The sequence below is a fragment of the Rattus norvegicus genome, chromosome 7 (assembly GCF_021556685.1).
Source record: "Rattus norvegicus strain SHRSP/BbbUtx chromosome 7, alternate assembly SHRSP_T2T, whole genome shotgun sequence".
Lineage (NCBI taxonomy): Eukaryota > Metazoa > Chordata > Mammalia > Rodentia > Muridae > Rattus > Rattus norvegicus.
The window spans coordinates 140,649,959-140,671,424 of record NC_141540.1 but is presented as its reverse complement, the minus strand read 5'-3'; the positions used below and the strand labels follow the sequence as shown (position 1 = coordinate 140,671,424).

General features: G+C 46.9%; 1 protein-coding gene and 2 long non-coding RNA genes across 9 annotated transcripts in view; 1 reads left to right on the top strand and 2 right to left on the bottom strand.

Annotated features, from left to right (window-relative positions):
- Window positions 1-3,125, top strand: part of Fam186a (family with sequence similarity 186 member A) — a 55,868-nt gene extending 52,743 nt beyond the window's left edge. For all 3 annotated transcript variants that reach the window (NM_001437305.1, NM_001437306.1, NM_001437307.1), the window contains 1 exon segment: window positions 3,000-3,125. In NM_001437305.1, the coding sequence (NP_001424234.1) occupies window positions 3,000-3,021 (22 nt within the window). In that variant the 3' untranslated portion in view covers window positions 3,022-3,125.
- LOC102549417 (uncharacterized) overlaps window positions 1-8,534 on the bottom strand; it is a 51,029-nt gene extending 42,495 nt beyond the window's left edge. For 2 of the 5 annotated variants that reach the window (XR_015626026.1, XR_015626029.1), the window contains exons 1-2: window positions 8,393-8,534; window positions 3,367-3,451 (exon numbers count right to left, since the gene is read on the bottom strand). This is a non-coding gene — a long non-coding RNA (uncharacterized LOC102549417). The remainder of the gene's footprint in view (window positions 1-3,366; window positions 3,452-8,392) is intronic. The other 3 variants (XR_015626030.1, XR_015626027.1, XR_015626028.1) reach the window with 2 other exon arrangements.
- A 9,096-nt stretch (window positions 8,535-17,630) lies between these two features.
- On the bottom strand, window positions 17,631-20,937 carry LOC148004981 (uncharacterized). The gene is made up of 3 exons (XR_015626025.1): window positions 20,860-20,937; window positions 18,000-18,103; window positions 17,631-17,866 (listed from the first exon to the last, which is right to left on the bottom strand). It is a non-coding gene; the product is annotated as an uncharacterized LOC148004981 (long non-coding RNA).
- Window positions 20,938-21,466: the final 529 nt, after the last annotated feature.

The window sequence follows — 21,466 nt, the reverse complement described above, 5'->3', positions numbered from 1 at the left end:
ATTGCTATTTCAGAACTGTGATTTTGCTACTGTTATGAATTAAAATGTAAATGTCTGATATGTGATCCCTGTGAAAATATCATTCTACCCCCAAAGGAGTCTGAACCCACAGGTTGAGAAACACTTCTTTAGTGAATTAATTTGTCCGTGTCACTGTGGCAATCAAGGGAAGACGTACTCCGCTGCAGTCCTGTACTTTGTCTCTCTGTTCAGCCTGCACCCCAACTTCAAGCTTCATTAGTTCTTCCCCCGACCCCCACCTCAGGCGGCTAGAGGAAGCCATGGTTTGGTGTGACCTCCCTCAGGCAGGCTATGCCTTGGTAGAACAGCTTTTCTGATGGCAGACCTGTTAAGAACAGAGTGTTCTGCTGTATTTTAAATGGTTGTTTTTACCCTCACCAGAACCTAGAGACAGAAGGAGCTTCCTGTTGAGCCCTGCAGCTTCTGCCTGTAGCTTATGGTGAGCCTCTGACAGGTCCACAGTTAAGGCCCGGGTTCTTTTCTCCTCGAAGCCCCAGTGCCCACTGGAAACACTGTCCCTGGGTTTTTGATCTGTTAAGTTGTGACTTTAGATATCTTTCCATCTCTCCAACGTGGGCAACAGCAGCTTGACCTATGACCTCCTCAGTTCTCTGTCAGCAGCTTGACCTATGACCTCCTTGGTTCTCTGTCAGATCTCTATCAGTATTTTCAGTGTTTCAGGTTTTTACTTGTTAGACGGGAGTGACCACTTTTATTTTGTTGTGTGGTGAGTTTTTGGTTTTTTTTAACTATTTATTTATTATATATAAGTACACTGTAGCTGCCTTCAGACACAGCAGAAGAGGGCATCAGATCCCATTACAGATGGTTGTGAGCCACCATGTGGTTGTGGGATTTGAACTCAGGACCTCTGGAAGAGCAGTCAGTGCTCTTAACCACTGATCCACCTCTCCAGACCATGTGGTGAGTTTTAAAGCAGGGTCTTATTTGGCAGCCCAGGTTTGGAGCAATCACTTCTCTTTTGGTTTTTCATTTCATGTGCGTTGGTGTTTTACCTACATATATGTCTGGGTGAGTGTGTCAGATCTTGGCGTTACAGACAGTTGTGAGCTGCCGTGTGGGTGCTGGGATTTGAACCTGGATTCTCTGAAAGAGCAGTCCTTAACCACTGAACCATCTCTCCTGCCCAGCAACCACTTCTTATGCTTGCACCCTGTGCTGGCTGGTCTGTGTGTCAGCTTGACACAGGCTGGAGTCATCACAGAGAAAGGAGCCTCCCTCGAGGAAATGCCACCATGAGACCCAGCTGTAAGGCATTTTCTCAACTAGTGATTAAGTGGGAAGGACCCAGCCCATTGTGGGTGGTGGTATCCTTGGGCTGGTGGTCTTGGGTTCCTATAAGAAAGCAAGCTGAGCAAGCCAAGGGAAGCAAGCCAGTAAGAAACATCCCTCCATGGCCTCTGCATCAGCTCCTGCTTCCTGCCCTGTGTGAGTTCCAGTCCTGACTTCCTTTGGTGATGAGCAGCAATGTGGAAGTGTAAGCTGAATAAACCCTTTCCTCCCCAACTTGCTTCTTGGTCACGATGTTTGTGCAGGAAGAGGAACCTGATTAAGACACCCACAGAGACAGACATACACACATACTTTTCAGCTGCAAAACGGGCTCATAATGGGCACATCTTTCATGAAAAAAAAATGTGTCTTTATAAGTGGACTTATTCAGTCTCCATTGAACTTGTCAGAGATTTCCACCACTGCTGACCAAGCTGCACATCGCCATCTTAGAATGCTGACAGAAACTCTCACTTAGCAATGCTGCGCCTCAGACATGACTCACTGGTTACAGCACAAAGCTATAGTACTTTTTTTTTTTTTTTGGTTCTTTTTTTTCGGACCTGGGGACCGAATCCAGGGCCTTGCGCTTCCTAGGCAAGCGCTCTACCACTGAGCTAAATCCCCAACCCCGCTATAGGACATTTTTAAAGCTGCTTTTGTTTCCCTAAACATAAATCTTTGACAGTTTTCTGTGTTAACAAATGTGGGACGGGTAAGATGTTAGCAGATAAAGGCTCTTGGTACAAAGTCTGACTGACCAAGGTCCATCCCCAAGCCTCACAAGGCAGAAAGAGAGAACCAACTCCTAAGAATTGTCATAGCCTCCACGTGAGCACTGTGGTGTGTTCTCCCCGCCCCCCCTCTAGACATAATTTGATTTTTCAAGATAAGGTTTCTATGTGAAGCCCTGGCTATCATGGAACCCACTCTGTGGACCAGGCTGGCCTCAAACTCAGGCCCCTGCCTGTCTCTGCCTCCCAGAGTGCTGGGATTGAAGGTGTGTGCCACCAACATCCAGCTCATAATTTAAAAAATTAAGGGGCTGGGGATTTAGCTCAGTGGTAGAGCGCTTACCTAGGAAGCGCAAGGCCCTGGGTTCGGTCCCCAGCTCCGAAAAAAAGAACCAAAAAAAAAAAAAATTAAGAATGGACACACGCCATCGCTGTATCGGTGATATGACTCCCACTGCACAGATGTGTTATAGATATGTTAATTACTGCACCATTCATTCCAGTGGACATGAAGGCAGTTTCTAACACTGCAAGCTATCCTGCACCAGTTACTCTTGTAATGTCTGAATGGTTATGCGATTGTTCCCCTGTGGCAGTGCTACTGAAAATGGTTTCTTTCCAGTGGAAACTTTGGGAAATGATGGCAGGTCCATTTTCTGAGGTGATGAGCTCTGTGGAGGTTTCAGACATGTTCTAGCTTTAGGTTAATGACATCTGCAATGAATGATTTGCTAACGTCGGGCCCTGCCCCTCCCGAGAAGTCAGCCCATCCCTTAATGTGGCTTTAATGGCTATGGGTTCCGTCTTGGTTTCCATGGCTTATCTTGGGAGCTCTGTACTCATTGTCTCTACCACACACCATAGTCTCCATTCCTACAGATGTATTTAGGACCAGCTTTTTATTGTAATATTTTATTATAATATGATTAATTATTATTGTCTTGTTTCCAGGTCTAAGAAGATTCGAAAGTGAACACAAAACTAAAAGACAAGCACGTAGAAATCAAATTTCAATGTTTCAGTAAAACGTTGGTTTTTGGCTTTTTGTCTTACATAAAATATTAATTATTATGTTTACTCTTTGCTTTCTGTGCTGCTTCTAGATCATAAGAACGTCGTCTAAAGCTAGACCCAGTGCTTAGTCTTAGCACTTTAGAGGGAACAGCAAGTGGGCCAGGAGTTCAAGGTCATTCTGGTCTACTTAAGTGCCTGTATTGGCAGGGAGGGGCTGGAGAGGGGCTAAGTGGTTAAGAGTATTCACTGCTGTTGCGGAGCCCAATCTGTTGTCGGTTCTGAGCGGGGCCTCACAAGCACTCACCCGTCATTCCAGTCCCAGGGAATTCAATAGCTTCTGACCTCTGCTCCTCCATATGTTCACCTGGTACACATACATTCATGCCTACCTGTAAAAGAAAATAAATTTTTAAAAAATTTATTTGGCTCAGTGGGAGATCACTTGCCTGGTCAAAATTTTTTAAAAAACGAAAGAGAAGATCGGAGAGGTAGCTCAGTTGGTACAATGCTTGCTCAGAGCATACAAGGCACTGGGCTCAGTCTCCAGAACCATAAATTAGGCATGGTTGTACCCACTAGTGAGGCAGAGACAGAATCCTCAGATTCTAGAGTCATCCTTGGTACATAGCAAGTTTAAGACCAGCCTGGCAGTGGGGGTACAGTGGGGTCAGCGGTGTGGGGGTGGGGGTGGCTGGAGCCACAGCTCAGTGATTCAAAGTACTATTTGTTCTGTCTGTTTGCTTAGAGCTATTCAGCTCTCAGCACCCACACGGTGACTCAGAGCACCTATAACTCTAGATCCCAAATTCCAGGGGATCTGAAAACCTGTGGCTTTCTTGTGTGCCATACGTGTAGGAATGTATACATACTCATGTAGCCAAAATACTCATGTAGCCAAAATACTCATGTAGCCAAAAATAAATATAAAAACTTAAGAGAAAAAAATGATTTCTGTTTGATATCACTGGAAACAGCTTTGCCAAACTCTGGGATAGGCTGAGCCATTAAAAGGATATTATTATGGGCTGCCATGAAGATAAAAGTCAGTGCCTCCCAAATTCATGTCTAAACATATAATAAACCATATACACACATACCATACACACACCACACATACACCATACACACCCCCATATACACACACCATACATAATACACTGTACACACATAATACATACACACGCCATACATACACACACACCCCATATACACAACACATACACTCTATACATATGCACATCACACACCCCATCCATACACATACCACACATATACACCATATACACACCCCATACACACACCACACACATACCATATACACACACGCCATACATACAGACCCCATATACAACACATACACACATATACACACATACCACACATAAATACACACACCACACACACATACCACACACACATATACACATACACACATACCACACACACACATACACACTACACATATACCACACACACACACCACACACACACACACACACACACACACACACACATAGAAAGGGAAAAATAAATGGATCTAAATAAAGCAGGGAAATAAAAGCCAGCAGATGCTACAGCAGAACCAAGGTGACCCTAGGAAAGCCAGGCTTTATACATAGGACTATATCTGAAGGGAATTTTGAGTTGAACCCTTTTCCATTTACTACATGGAGTCAAGGTTAAGTCTCATTAAAAGGCAATGAGGTTATTCAAAGTTAACTGCTCATCAGGAGTGAGATCTGGGCTTCTATTCCACCTTTTTCCATCTGTTTCCCATCAAGAGAACTGACATCCATGAGAGAAAATAGCAGGTTAACAACAACAACAACAACAACAACAACAAAAATAGTCAGCTATAAAGTTGACAAGATGAACAGCGTATTCTAGGTGACAAGTGTGAATACAACATAGCTATATAAATATCCCCGAGGAAATAAAGGGAGATACTGGAAATGGATCAAAAGAACCAAGTAGGAGTGAGGCATTCCTGTAATTGCCACCTTGGGGGGTGGGGGTGGGGGAGTGAATTCCCATAATCCCCGCCTTGGGAGATAGGAGCAGGAGGGTCCTGAGCTCAAGGCAGGCCTCTTCCGAAAGCAAGGTCCTGGTCTCAAAACAACAAAAGAGAAGAAATGACACCCAAATAAAAAATCTAGAGGTTGGGGATTTGGCTCAGTGGTAGAAGGCCCTGGGTCCCCAGCTCCAAAAACAAAACCAAACAAACAAAAAAAAATCTGTGAGGAGGGCTGGAGTTAGGGCTCAGTGGTAGAACTTAGACTAACACTTCCCACAGGAAAAAAAAATATTACCTAAATGAGATGCTTAAAAGGAAGACCGAGTTAAAATGAAGGGAAGGCTTCCTTTCCAGCCTCTGCCTCAGACCCTTCAGCCGCCATGATGTTGATGCTAAGAATGGGATTGCCATCTATGAAGTCCTTTTTAAGGAAGTCATGATGGCTGCCAAGAAAGAGGTCCACATGGTCAAACACGACGAGCTGACAGACAAGAATGTGCCCAACCTTCCTGTCATGAAGGCCATGCAGTCTCAAGTCTCGGGGCTCCATGGAGGAGCATTAGCCTGGAGACATTTCTACTGGAACTGAATGAGGGCATCCAGTGTCTCTGAGGTTACCTGCACCTACCTCTGGAGATCGTGCCAAGCCACCGTGTGCCGCAGCCGTCCTGAGACTGGCAGGCCAAAGTCCAAAGGTCCCGAGGGTGAGCGACTTGCAAGACTCACAAGAGAGGGACAGACGGAGACACCTACTGAGGGAGTGCTGTGCACCTCAGTGAAGTTAGAGATTGTGTTGCAGGGTTTGGGGGATTTAGCTCAGTGGTAGAACGCTTACCTAGCAAGCTCAAGGCCCTGGGTTCGGTCCCGGGGGGGGGGGGGGGGGGGGGGAGATTGTGTTGTATTGAATAAACTTTAAAGGAAAAAAAAAGCCTGAAGGGGGGAAATAAAATGCAAACCAAAAGAGAGACAAAGGTCAAATCAGAACTGACTTTGAGGCAAAAGATACTGTTGGGTGACAGGGTAGATCGAAAACGTATTGATACTTAAAACAATACCCATTATAAAACAGCCTGTCTTGTATATAACAACAACACACATCATAAAAAGCCTTGTCTGTGTCTGCATGTGTGTGTATGTGGAAGCAGGTCCCCACAGAGGCCAGAGGAGCTGGAGTTACAGGAGGATGTGAGCTGCCAGTGTGCTCTAGAGTGCTCTAGATGAGCGAGTGAGCGAGTGAGCGAGTGAGCCTATAAGCTCTTACCCTCTGACTCACCGTATAGCCCAGCTCCGGGCTCTCTCTAGGCTCTTACCCTTAACCTTTGCACAATGTTTCAAATGCTGTATTCTTCCTTTGCAACCCCATCTAAATTGCAAGGTGGGTTAATTACAACGCTTCCCTTACTTCTCTCAGCTCAGGCTCCTTTCCAGGTCTCCGCTGAATGACAGCTTGGCCCACCACAACCAGCCTAAGTATAGTTTTCTCTGTCCCACCTGCCTGCACCCTGCGAGCTTAACACAGTCTGGGGAAACACCGGAACTTGCCCGTTGGTCTCGGTTTAAATAATCACCAATGCCCAGGGGCCCCAGAAAACTACCTGGCAGACATACCCTGTTTCTCTCATACACTCTCTCTGGCTTTAATTTTTAAAAATTTTTACTATTTTAATTCATATTTTTTCAAAGCAACTTTATGCTCTGTCCTGTTCCCCAGAATCTCAGAATCAGTTAGTCCTCTTCTGACTAACTGGCTCCTTATTGCACTGGAAACAAACTTTATTTTTGTTTATTTAATGTGTGTGTGTGTGTATGTGTGATACATAGGTGTTCATGTGGTTATGTGCACATGTGTGTTCATGCGTGTGCATGTAGAGGGCAAAGGTTAATATTGGGCATTTCCCTTAATCGCTCTCCACATTACGTTTTGAGACAGGCTTTCTCACTAAAGCTGGAGATCACTGATCCACTGAGACTGGTTGGCCAGTGAGCTCCAGGGACCTTGTGTGTCTGCCTCCCAGGTGCTGTGACTACAGACTGCTATGGCACACGTAGCTTTGACATGGGGGCTGGAGAGCTAAGTGAGGTCTCCAGGGTAAGAACTTTACCAACAAAGCCAATTCCCAGACCACTAATTTATTTAACTCTCTGAATACGAGTAGGCGTCTCTGTCTGCACGTGGGTGTGTCTAACGAGCGCCGGTGTCGGAGAGAGCCAGGCTTCCTGTCCTTTCGGAGCTGGAGTCAGACGGTTGTGAGCCACTCGATGTGGCTGCTGGGAACTGAACTCCTGATTTGACTGTTCCTCCTGAGCGCTGGGATCATAGGCATAGACCACCATGCTCTCCTACCGCCACTCACATGTCTGTCATGTGTGCACGTGTGTGTGCGCATGTACATGCATATGCCTGTGTACCTACTGAGAGGTTGATGCTGTGGCTTGTCCTCAGTTGCTCTCTCCCTTCTCTCCCGAGACAAGCTCTCTCGGTTGAACCCAGAGCTGGTTGATGTGGATAGTCGGCTACCCAGGTCACTTGGGCTCCTGTCTGTAGCATCTCGTGCTGAAATGACAGGTGGGCCTCCTCACACGCTTGGCATCTCCACGGATCCTGGGGAAATCTGTGTTCTGGCTCTCACTGAGTTACCTCCAGCCCCACAGCTGTTAACTACCCATGCTTTTCTGACGTCTCAGCCGATTGGTCTGTATCCGTATACTCGTCCCCTCGGTAATATGTTGTCTAACTCATGCGTGATGTCAGCCCCTGAGCTTGTACATGTTTCCACAGGTTTCCCTCTCCTGTCCAAGGGCATACCCACAACTGCCCCTGTTACTCCCACAGTCCTCAACTTTACCTGTTCATTTTAAAACACAGTCTCACGTAGCCCAGGATAACACTGGACTCAACTGTGTGGCCAACCAACCTTCAGGTTTAGAAGCTCAAATCTTCACATTCACCCAACCTTAAAAGGAATGCTGAGCCGGGGCTGGAGCCATGGCTCAAGTGCACAGGAGTGATTTCTGCAAGAAGAGCCTAAGACCTAAGTGTGCGAGACGCACAACGGCCTGCAACTCCAGCTCCAGGGAATCTGACACACTCTTCTGGCCTTTCCGAGTGCTCGCGCACACACACACACACACACACACACACACACACACACACACACACACACACAGGCATGCACACAGAGACACACAGGCATGCACACACACATACAGACACTCACATACGTGGACAGACAGACACACAGAGACACATATACACACACACACACACACACACACACACACACACACACACACGACACACGAGTCAGCTGCTTACCAGGAGTAGCTATGTGACTTTTAAGTCCTTAATTCAGAAAAGGGAGAGTTTTCCTCCTCTTTTGGATCTTGCCAAATCCTGGGCAAGCTTTGCCGGATACACTGGGCTTCCTCTTATTTTGTCTGCCCCTTCCGCAAAGTGACTGCTTAAAAATTACATAGCTTTCTTCCTTCCTCTTTTCTGTCTTCCTCCTGGGGTTGGGGTTCTGCTTTTAAACACTAATAAAATCCTCCAGCCTTAAGGAACCAATCAATCAATCAATCAATCTTGGCCTGGAAAAGCTGGCTCAGTGCGCAGGCAAACGTATGCATAAAATAAAAATAGATAAACATCTTTTAAGAGCTAGGCATGGTAGCATACACCTTTATTTTTATTTTTTTTTTTTTTGGTTCTTTTTTTCGGAGCTGGGGACCGAACCCGGTAGCATACACCTTTAATAACAGCACTCAGGAGGCAGAGGCAGGCAGATCCCTATGAAATCGAGGCCAACCTGGTCTACAAAGTGAGTTCCAAACCAGTTAGAGCTAGACTATGAGACTTTTTCAAACCAAACAAAGAATGCAAAGACATTTTATTTTGTATCTTTCTCTGTCAGGGCTGTCTTGTTGCTCTCCTTCCCTTTACAGCAATAAATGTAAATGTAAAAATAAAACTACTTTTAAAATTTGTGGGTGGCACATGTCTGTAAACCCAGCTCTCAGGAGGCTAGGGTAGAGGGATGGAAAGTTAGGGCCAGCCTGGGCTACATAGAAAGGCCCACCCAACTTAAAACAAAACAGAGAAAGAGAGACACAGAGACAGAGATAGAGAGACAGAGAGAGACAGAGACACACAGAGAGAGATCTGTGTAAATTCACTGCCTCTAATTTCTGTCTTCTCATGAACCCCTCGGGGTTACCTAGGCTTTGCACTTGCTCTGTCATTGAGCCTGCTCCAGCCAATGTCAGCAAACAACCTCATGGTGTTTCAACTATCGCTCAACTTTTAGTCCACAGGCCAGTGTGCACACCTGTAACCTCAGCACTTGGGAGGCAAAGCAGGACGCTCAAGGTAAGTTTGAGGCTGGCCTTGTGTACACGGTGTATTCAGTCATCCTGGCCTAGAATGAGACTCTGTCTAAAACAAAACAATCTGTCATATTTAAAATAAATTTCTTTTAAATTTTTTTTCTCATATGACTTCCAGTCTCTCCATCCCTTCCTCCCCCTCCGCACCCCCCTCTCTCTGTGTGATATTTGTAGGCAAACGCGTGGGGGACATATCCTGGGGCCCCGAGAGCCTCCTGAGTCTCCTCCCAGGGGTGGGGCTTCAGACCTGCGTGGTCACGCCCACCCTTTTTCATAGGTCCATTATCTTGCTGTGTTGTAAGTGCTGTTACCCACTGAGCCACGCCTTCAGATCTCGGCGTATCTATTTTATAGTCCCTCTTGCCCTCCCTGACCTCAAAACACTGGAGTGGCCCACAGAATATTCCTCGAACATTTTTTCCTATCTGCTTTACCTCGATGGTCTCAATGTTTCATACCTGCCGATCAACCTAATTTACACCTCGACGTTGGCCCTTGCCCCTGAATTCTAGTTCTGTATATCCAACTGTCCACGTCATATCTCTGCTTAGCTGACAACATCAAGCTTTCCTCCCCTCCCGCTCCCTTCCCCTCCTTCCTTTTCACCTATCTACTGTCTGCCTTTTGTGACACGACACTGGGGAGCAGACCCAGGGCCACAGAAGTTACAGCCAGTGCTGTAAAAAAAGCCTCAGTCCTAAAGTACTTATTTATTTATAATTTTTTTCTGTTTTATGTGTGTGGGCCTTTGCTCACATGTACACCTGTACATGTGTACAGTACAGTGCCTGAGGAGGCCAGAAGAGGGTGTTGGTGGCCTCTGGACTGGAGTTACAGAGAGAGCCTCCTTACGGATGTTGGGAGACAGAGCTCAAGGCCTCTGGAGGTCTGGAGGGCCAGGGCTCTTTTAACTGCTGAGCCATCTCTCCAGCCCTTTATTTATTGTGTGGGTGTGTGTGTACTTGCCATAGTGTGTGTGTGTGTGTGTGTGTGTGTGTGTGTGTGTGTGTGTGTGTGTGTTAGGTCAAAGGACAACTTCTTTCCTTCCAACATGTGGGTCCTGGGGTTCAAACTCAGGTCATCAGTCTTGGGCAACAAGCACCTTTGTCTGCTTTGACATATCGCTGTCCCCAGGTCCTTGTCTTACTTATGTATTCATGTATATATTTCAGCCTTGCGTGCCCAGCAAGCACTTTGACCTTTATTCTTGCCCCCTTTCCCTCGTTTTTTTTTTTTTTTTTTTTTTCCGGAGCTGGGGACCGAACCCAGGGCCTTGCGCTTCCTAGGCAAGCGCTCTACCACTGAGCTAAATCCCCAACCCCTACCTCGTTTTTGATTATATTGAGTGTGTGTGTGTGTGTGGGGTGTACACAGTGTGTGTGTGGGTATCCTATCCAACACCACACATGTGGAAGTCAGAGGGTGGACATTTTTATGGAGTTGCCTCTTTCTTCCCACCTGTCTAAGGGTTCACTGCTGGGAACAGACACCATGACCAAGGCGGCCCTTATAAGGCCAGCATTTCATCAGGGCTGGCTTCCAGGTTCAGAGCTTCAGTCTACTATCGTCAAGGTGGGGGCATGGCCACATCCAGGCAGGCATGGTACAGGAGGAGCTGAGAGTTCTAAGTATTCTTCTGAAGGCCTCTAGGAGAAGACTGACCTCCAGGCAGCTAAGGTGAGGGTCTTAAAGCCCACACCCACAGTGACACACCTACTCCAGTAAGGCCACACCTTCTAATAGTGCCACTCCGCCGGCCAAACATATGCAAACCACCACACCACCCTACCCAAAGAGCCATCTCACCACCCCTTCCTTTTTTGTTGTTATGATGAGGTAGAGTCATGCTAGCAGTTCTGACTAGCCTTGTACTCACCATAAACCTCCCTCAGCCCTGCTGAATACCGAGATTATAGGCATGCAAGCATTAGACCCCGCATTTTATGTAGATGGTATGTAAGCATTTTGTCTGCTTGTAAATCTGCATATCAGAAGAGGGCGCTGGATCCCCTGTGACTGCAGTTATCCACAGTCGTGAGCCATTATGTGGGTGCTGGGATTTGAACTCTGAATCTCTGGAAGAGCAGCCATGGGGGGAGTCTGCGTGAGGGTGCACGTGCATGAGCGTCAGTGAGCATGGTGCCAGAGATGTCAGATGTCCCTGGAGCTGGAATTACACTTACAGGAGGTAGTGAACCATCCAACATGGGAATTGAACCCCAGTCCTCTGGAAGAGCAGTACTACTCACTCACAGCCATTGAGCCATCTCTCTAGCCAAGACCTCAATTCTTTTTTTTTTTTTTTTTTTTTTTTTGGAGCTGGGGACCGAACCCAGGGCCTTGTGCTTGCTAGGCAAGCGCTCTACCATTGAGCTAAATCCCCAACCCGAAGACCTCAATTCTTAAAATATAGCTTTAGAGCCAACCTGAGCTTCTGCTTCTCATTGTACATTTAGCTAATCAATGCTTACTGTGATTTCTCTAGTGAGCTGATTAAGAAAAGACAGGAATAATCAGGTTATATCCTGAGACCGTGAGGGAAAGCAAGTGCATTGCATGCTGCACAGACAGAGAACAATGTCTGTCTCCTTGCTTGAACTGAGGCCTCACTTCCTTTCTGGGGTTTATCTTTAACCCTCATCCTCCTGCCTCAACCTCTTGAGTACTTGAGATTAAAAGAATAAACCAGGGCTGGAGAGATGGCTCAGTGGTTAAGAGCACTGACTGCTCTTCCAGAGGTCCTGAGTTCAATTCCCAGCAACCACATGGTGGCTCACAACCATCTGTAGTGGGGTCTGATGCCCTCTTCTGGTGTCTGAAGACAGCTACAGTGTACTCATATACATAAAATAAGTAAATAGGTAAATCTTAAAAAAAAAACAAACAAACAAACCACCATACTAGAAACCTATGGCTGAGTTTATTTGGGGCCCTGTTTTCAATCCCCAGTGACGAGAAAAAGATTAATTATAGGCTAACAATAATTCTGGGTGAAAAGAATGATTTGGGTGGATTTTTAAAGTGTCAAAACTGGCAGAAGAAATTGCCTGTTGACAGACAAAATACCTATGAGTAACTTGGTGGTTAAAGACCTTCCCAGCTGAAAAGAGGCATGGGCTTTCTAGGTTTTACGGCGACTTTTATCAAGCCTTCAGAGAACAAATGGCTCCTTTTTTTTAAATCATTCCAGATGGTAAGAAATGGGGCGCCATAAAGGCAGTGCAAGAATGAAGACAGCCACACATGTAACCCGCATTCACACACAAGTGTCACTGAAGGTGGGAGGCCAGCCGGAGCTACACAGGAAGACCCTGAAGCAAAGTAATGACGAAAAACAGGGCTTGGGAGGTGGCCCCATGGATAAGATAATCTGCTTGCTGAATAAGCAGGGGGACTGGAGTTTGGATGCCTGGAATGCATGGAAAAGGCAGCGGGGTGCAGCAGCCGCTGGAATCCCAGTGCTCAGGCCAAGATGGCTAGAGAGACTGGCAGTAGAACCAGCAAGCTCAAGGCTCCCTCCTGGGATGGAGGAAGACACCCAGCGTCAACTTCAGGATGCCACGTGTGTGAACACAACCTACACTTCACACACTCAACTGCACACATGATCCCATGTGGGTCAATATGTCTGTCTGTCTGTCTGTCTGTCTGTCTGTCTCTCTCTCTCTCTCTCTCATGCACATGCATGCCAAGAGACGGTAAGTCTGGATTGCTAATAAAAATAGGCTTAAAGATAAATAGAGGTTGTTGTGTGTGGCGGTTCACGTCTATAACCCAGAGATTGAATATTCACGGTGTTTTTATCCACAGTGATTCAAGACCAACCTTGACCCCGTGAGATCTTATAGCCTCACATGTACTCTATGGCAAAAACAAACTGGGCGTGAGGGCACGTGCCTATGTAAGTTCAAGGCCAGCCTAAACTGCACAGCGAGGAGCAAATGCCTGGCTGGCAGGGGATGTACAACAAGGCTCGGAAGAGAAAGATTTGAGCCCCTGCTTTTCCCTAGGTTCGTCAGCCCATGCCACTGTCAGGTTGCTTTCCCTCCGTCGTGCAGATTTATCAGTTAGTTCTGTGTGTCTCTGTGTGTGTCTGCACTCGTGTACACTTGTGCAAACAGAAGGCGGCTGGTACCCTGGGCTGGACTTCCAGGCAGCTGTGAGCCATGCCGTGTGTGCTTGGACGGAACCGTGGTCTTCTGAAAGAGAGGGCAGTATTTGCTCTTAACCTCTGAGCATCCCTCCAGCCCCTCCTTCCCTTTCTTAATAAATCATCTCTATTTCCGTTTCAAGAAAAAAACAAGAAAAAAATGTACAAATATGTTATCCGTTATATGAACTCATACATCATGTACCATGTAAACCCAACAATTGAGGTTTCCTTTGAGAGTTACGAGAATGGTTTAATGTGAGAAAACTGTAATTAACTACATCTTTAGGTTAAAGGAGAAGACTCCTACATCCTGAGAGATGGCAAATCTTCCTTTTTTAATCAATATTTTTAAATAAATTTGAATTATAGAAAGTGTTTTAAGGCATTACATTTAAAATGTTGACTGAGGGCTGGAGAGATAGCTCAGCGGTTAGGAGCACTGGCTGCTCTTCTTTTTTCTTTTTTTTTTTTTTTTTTTGCCGGAGCTGGGGACCGAACCCAGGGCCTTGCGCTCCCTAGGCAAGTGCTCTACCGCTGAGCTAAATCCCCAACCCCCTGAGCTAAATCCCCAACCCCACTGGCTGCTCTTCTAAAGGTCCTGAGTTCAATTCCCAGCAACCTCATAGGGGCTCACAATCATCTGTAATGAGACCTGATGCCCTCTTCTGGTGTGTCTGAAGACAGCTACTTATATACATAAAATAAATACACAAATCTTTAAAATGTTGACTGAGCTGAGTGTACTGGTGTCCACCTGTAATCCTAGCACTTGGGACACAGGGGCAGAAAGATTTCAAATTCTATGCAAGCCTGTGCTCATAGCAAGATGCTGTTTCTACTACTGCTAATCCAGTACTACTGCTGGGCCAGAGGCATAGTTGTACAAATGCTTAGCACCAGAAAGGCCAATACATAACATAAAAGTTCAATACATAACACCCCCTCTCCCCTGCTAAAGAAAAAATAGCAGCTGGATTTTTTTTTTTTAAGAAATTTGGCTCATTTAAAACTAGAGAGTGCTGGAAAGAAAGTTCTGGGTTTAAAAGTGCACACTGCTCTTGCAGAGGACCCAGATTTGGTTTACAGCATCCATTCCAACCAGCTCACAACCGTCTCTAGCTCGGCTTCCAAAGGATCTGACGTCCTCTGGCTTCTTTGGGTTCCTGCATGCACGGGGGTGGGGGTAGGGGTGGGGGGGAGTACATAAACTCACACACACACACACATGCACACACGCACACACACACATACACACATACACACACACATGCACACACACATACACACATGCACACACACATACACACATGCACACACACACGCACACACACACACGCACACGCACACACACACACATACACGCACACATGCACACACATACACACATGCACACACATACACACATGCACACACACGCACACGCACACACACACACACACACACACACACACACACACACACACACACACGATGGGTATTCTTGGTCGGCAGCTTGAGTACACTGGGACTTAACCAAAACCCAAGCTGCCGAATTCCTGTGAGAGATTTTTCTTGATTGGAACATTCGGAGTGGGAAGACCCACATTAAAGTGGGCAGCCTGTGCAAAGGGTGTGGAGGGAGGGAGGGCTGGCTCTTCGCCTGCTTGCTCTCTCTCACTGGCAGATCCAGTCCTTCGTTGGCATTAGAGTCTGGTTAACAGCTCCAGCATTCACGGAAGACCAGCTGAGACATCCAGTCTCGTGGACCAAACGACTATTGGATTCTTGGACGTTTTACCAACAGACAGCCCTTGTGGAAGTATTTGGACAATAATCTATAAGCCGCTCTAATAGATCACATATACATACATATATATATATACACATATATATGTGTGTGTGTTACATTATATGTGATATTACATGTACATATTCATTCTATCAGTTCTGTTTCTCTAGAGAACCCTGACTAATGTGCATACGTACACATAACAAATATGGGACGGTAATTTGTGAAAAGTGAGTCTACTGTGAAAAAACAAGAAGCTACAGGAGGGGATGAAGAGATGGCTCAGCAGTTAAGAGCACTGACTGAGGTCCTGAGTTCAATTCCCAGCAACCACATGGTGGCTCACGACCGTCTGTAATGGGACCCGATGCCCTCTTCCGGTGTGTCTGAAGAGAGCGACGGTGTACTCATACATGAAATAAATAAATAAAATCTAGAGGAGAGAGGATCACATGTAATCCAGGAAGACCTCAAACTCCTAATCCTCCTGTCTCCACCTCCCTAGCACTAAGATCCACCACGCCCACATCATGGCGCCCTGGAGATTCAACCCAGGGTTTCGTGCGTATTAGGCAAGCATTCTACCAACTGAGCTGCACACCCAGCTCTAGTTTCAGAAGTTGTTTAAGAAGGAAAAAAGGAAGGGAGCGGGAAGGAGGGGCAGGCGGGGTGGTACAATGTCTTTAAGTCTCAGCTCGCAGGCAGTGCAGGCAGGTGGGTCTCTGTGAGCTCGAGGTCTTCCTAGTCTGCCTAGCAAGTCCCAGGTTCCAGAACGACCTGGAAAGCACAGAGAAGGAAGGAAGGAACTAGAGCTGGGAGGCTGGGGTGTGACAGATAAATATTTGCCAAGAGTGTACAAAGGCTATGGCTGGACAGAAGGACAAATAAACCAAGAGAACAGAGCGGCAGCCTGGGAACAGATCCGTGGCACATGGAACCTGGCACAGGAAAACCACCACACCAGAAAGATGGGAAAGAGGCTCGCCAGCACCATTCGAGCCTCGCCGTCCCCAGGTCTTCCTCTGTGTCCTGGAACTCAAGGATCCGACTGCCTCTGCTGAGATTAAGGGCGTAGGCTACCACGTCCCACTGCCAGATTATTGTTTTTAATCCAACACTCGTGTTTTGTTTTGTTTTTTTTTCTTTTTTCTTTTCGGAGCTGGGGACCAAACCCAGGGCCTTGCGCTTGCTAGGCAAGTGCTCTACGGCTGAGCTAAATCCCCAACCCCAACACTCGTGTTTTTATGAAACACAATACACACCCTTTTTGGAACTGTGTGGAGAAAACTGTTTTATAACCAGGTGTGGTGGCCACAGACCTATAATCCCAGTTTGGGAGGGTGAGGCAGGAGGATTGCTAAGAGTTTTGAGGTGACCATGAGCTACACGGTGAGTCCCAAACTAGTCTACAAAGATTAAGCTAGATCCACTCCACACTTAGTGAGGTGAACTTCCAGTGGATTCGAGGCAGAAATGGAGGAGCCAGGTGGGAGGTTAAGGTCACCAGCTGCTCCTTCAAGGGGCAGAGTTCAGCTCCCAGCATCCACACTTGGGCTCAGCACCATCTGGAGCTCAGCTAACCTGAAAACCTCTTCTGGCCCCAGCGGCAGCTGCGCTCACTTTCACATAACCACACATACACACCATTGAAAAGAAAGCAAATGTTTCTCCTCTAAAGACTGAAAGGTAAGGTGCAGCAAGATGGCTCAGAGGGTAGAGGTGCGAGCTGCTAAGACTTGAGTTCGATCCCTGGGACCCATGTAGTGGAAGAGAACTGACTCTCACGAGTGGTCCTTTGGCCTGTATGGGCACACCATCACACACAGGTAATGAAGATCACAAAATGAAGACAGAAGGATGGCTCGGGCTGAGTGAGTGTGCCGTACCTGCAGGATCTGAGTTTGACTTCCAGTCACACACCCCACAGTCACCTGAAATTCTAGTTCCCAGGGATTCAATAACCTCTTCAGGCTCTTGTACTCATATGAACACACACACACACACACACACACAAGCACACGCATGTACATGCATGTGTGCACGAGCACACACATGCACTCACATGCACACATGTACATACACACAAGGAAACACACATGCACAAGCACACACACACACACATGCACACACAAGTACACACACATGTACACATGCATGCACACATACAAGCACACACAAACACACACATGCACATACAAGCATGCACATGCACACACAAGCACACACACATGTGCACACAAGTACACTTACAATTTAAAAATAAAAATTGTTTATGCAGATCTTTTTAGCTTATTTTGTTCACGAAGTTTTCTTTTCCATCCAATGAAAGAACGCGAAGCCTCGGCGCTTGTAGCCGGAAGTCCACCCTGCACCACAAGCCCACATTTTGTTTTGTTTGGAGACAGGATTCCACCAAGTTCCCCAGGCTGACCTAGAATTTACTCTGAAGTCCAAGCAGGCCTTGAACGTGTGGTCCTCCTGTCCTGCTGGAGAGAGGATTCTCTGATAAGTTATAACACATTTAAGAACAAACATTGATAAATTATTTGCCAGAATGACAAAATTTGAGGAGGTATGCTACATTTTGGCAGAGTGAAGGAGGAATGTAAACAGAAATACCTTCGTAGAGCTAAACACAGGAGGGTAAGTCCTGCCCTCTGTGGTGTGCAGGGCGGGCGGGGGTTGGGAGGAATCACTGGAGACCAGCTGGGATCCCGGGTGCACTGGGAGACCGTGGGAATGGTTGAGAGAACAGAGGAAACTGAATCATTAGTGAACAGTGGCTCACTCCCAGAGGGAAGGTCCCAACCCACAGTGAGACAAGCATAGAACTGGTCTGAAACCCAGCATGTTGCCAAAGGCGACAGAAGTCACAGCTGGAAAATTCATTCATAGGAACAATTGTGGTGGTTTTGATAATCTCTTTTGGGAAAGATGAACTGTGAAAAGTAAAATAATTGCTCCTGATAATAAACAGAAGAATCAGAAGGCGTCCGGCTGTAAGAAGAACATGTTAGGCACTCCAGAGGCTAAACGAGAAAGACAACCAGGAGTTCAAGGCCAGCCAGGACTACAGTGAGATCTGGGTTAGCCTGGAATACAGTTGAGACTGTCTCCAAGTATACACCCGAGAGGAAGGAAGGAAGGAAGGAAGGAAGGAAGGAAGGAAGGAAGGAAGGGAGGAAGGGAAGGAAGGGAGGAAGGGCGGGAAGGAGGAAGGGAAGGAGGGAGGGAGGAAGGAAGTTAGGAAGGAAGAGAGGGAGGGAGGAAGTTAGGAAGGGAGGGAGGGAGGGAGGAAGTTAGGAAGGGAGGGAGGGAGGGAGGAAGTTAGGAAGGGAGGGAGGGAGGGAGGAAGTTAGGAAGGAAGAGAGGGAGGGAGGAAGTTAGAAGGGAGGGAGGGAGGGAGGAAGTTAGGAAGGAAGAGAGGGAGGGAGGAAGTTAGGGAGGGAGGGAGGGAGGGGGGAGGGAGGGAGGGAGGAGAGACAGAGGAGGGGAAGAAGACTGGCGTGATATCTGCGATCCCAGAACCTGGAAGCAGAGGTCAGGGAAATCACTCTTCACTGGAGAACTCAAGGCCAGCCTTAAACAGCACAACAGTAAGAACTTAAGAATCCAGAACACTGCTATTTACTCCAGTGACAGAAGATGGCAGCCTTGAGCTGAAAGAAGGAGGAAAACCCGGCCAAACCAGTCCCCACTGTCCTCCAAAGATGCATCTGTGTGGAAAGCTGACTTGGGAGAGCGATTCAAAGTGCTCTAATGCCAAGTGGTCGGCCCCAAAAACATACAAATGAGTAACATTGTACAGGCTGAGCAGGTTGCGTGCGTGTGTGCACGCGCTTCTGTGTGCAAGTACACACTCATACACACACACACACATATATATGTATACACACACACACACACACACACACACACACACACTAAAGAAAAGGAAACCACGAATTTGAAAGAGGGAATGAGAAGACTTGGAAGGAGGAAAAGGAAGAAGGAAACAATGTAATTATAATCTCAAAACATGTTTAAAAGCTGGCTCAAAAAATGTAATATATTAAAATATAGTAACAAGGGGTTGGGGATTTAGCTCAGTGGTAGAGCGCTTGCCTAGCAAGGGCAAGGCCCTGGGTTCAGTCCCCAGCTCCGAAAAAAAGAAAAAAAATAGTAACAATAAAAATACTATCTAGGGGCTGGAGAGATGGCTCAGTGGTTAAGAGCACCGACTGCTCTTCCAGGGGTCCTGAGTTCAATTCCCAGCAACCACATGGTGGCTCACAACCATCTGTAATGGGATTCAATGCCCTCTTCTGGTGTGTCTGAAGACAGCGACAGTGTACTCATATAGATAAAATAAATAAATCTTAAAAAAAAAATACTATCTAAAATGATAATTAAAAAAAGCATATGTGGGGTTGGGGATTTAGCTCAGTGGTAGAGCGCTTGCCTAGCAAGCACAAGGCCCTGGGTTCGGTCCCCAGCTCCGAAAAAAAGAAAAGAAAAAAAAAAAAAAAGCATATGTACACACACAAGAACCAGAGGTTTGGGGGTTTTTTTGGTTTTTTTTTTTTGTTTTTTTGTTTTTTTTTAGTTTGGTTGGGATTTTTCAGAGACAAAGTCTTACTTTGTAGCTCTGGCTGTTCCGGAACTCACTGTGCAGGCCAATCTGGCTCTAACCTCTCTGCCTCCCTGGGCTGGGGTGAAAGCTGTGCCCCGCTACTTACGCCCTGATAGAACCTGGAGTCTGGATAAAAGCACAACAAGCATTGTTCCAAAGCAGAAAATGAAATAAAATCACAGGGTGCACAACCCCGGGGGCTACTCCGTGTGTCCTCGGTTGCACTTCAGGATTAAGGCGCACGTGCTGTGTGCTGCTGCTACGGCTGGTCTTTCTCTGGGAATTTCCTTTAAGCAAGAAGCACCCCCTCACCTGACGTCACCCCTTGTCCTCAAGATGTGAGTGACAACAGTGACTTCCCACATAGGGTAATGAGCCCTTCTCATCGAATAGACATCTTTGAAGGGTCAGTTTGTTTCAAAGTCCCTGCGAGGCCTAGCCGCTCACTCCTGAGACCTCAGCTCTTGGGAAGGAGTTCAAGGTCATTGAGAGCTACACAGCCAGTTTGGAGCCAGCCTGGTGAACAAGTGACTCCGTCTAAAGACCAATACAGTGACCAGGAGTAATCGTTTAAACCTTTCTTCATGTGACCAGCCAAGGCCCTCGACAGTGACGGGAGATAATTTTCCAAACAGCTGTTGAAGCTGTTATCTGAATGTAAATGATATAAAACTTAACTTTGTTTAGGCCACAGCTTGCAGCCTGGCGTAGGCTGACCTAGAACTCACTCCATCACCCAGGTTTGCCTGGAACCCCAGAATCTCTTCTTTCAGCAGCCCGGATCAGGTTACGCTCACACCACCCTCAGACAATGAAGTCAAATTTAAATTATATTCAAAGTTGAAGTAATAAACACTTGGCAGTTACCTTTCCTGACCGTTGTACCATGTCTGCTGTTATCTGTGCGGCAGAGAAGACAGCCAGAACATGAGTGTTCACGTCCTGGAGGCAGTCAGAAGCTACAGGTCAAAGTTTGCCCTTGAGAGCTGGTGGTTAAACCTTAGCCAGCTGCTATCTCTGCCCCTCACAAGGGTTCTCTCCAGCAGGCGCCTCGCACCAGCCCTTGTTTCAGAGTCAGCATCCTCGGGAATGTGTCCCAGATCTACAGACAAGGCTACCTAGGGAAAAGCCTCGTGGTAGGCAGAATCAAGGGACAGCAAGACGGGATGGAGAGTGACACCCTACCCAACCAACCATCCAGCCCTGGGCCTTACTACGGATGCTGAACAAGCTCTCTACCACTGAGCTACCCTCTCTACCACTAAATAGGAATTCGAAACAATATAGGGAGGCTGGAGAGATGGCACAGCGGTTAAGAGCACTGGCTGCGGGGTTGGGGATTTAGCTCAGTGGTAGAGCGCTTGCCTAGGAAGCGCAAGACCCTGGGTTCGGTTCCCAGCTCCGAAAAAAAAAAAAAAAAAAAGAGCACTGGCTGCTCCTCCAGAGTACCCAGGTTTGATCCCCAGTACCCACG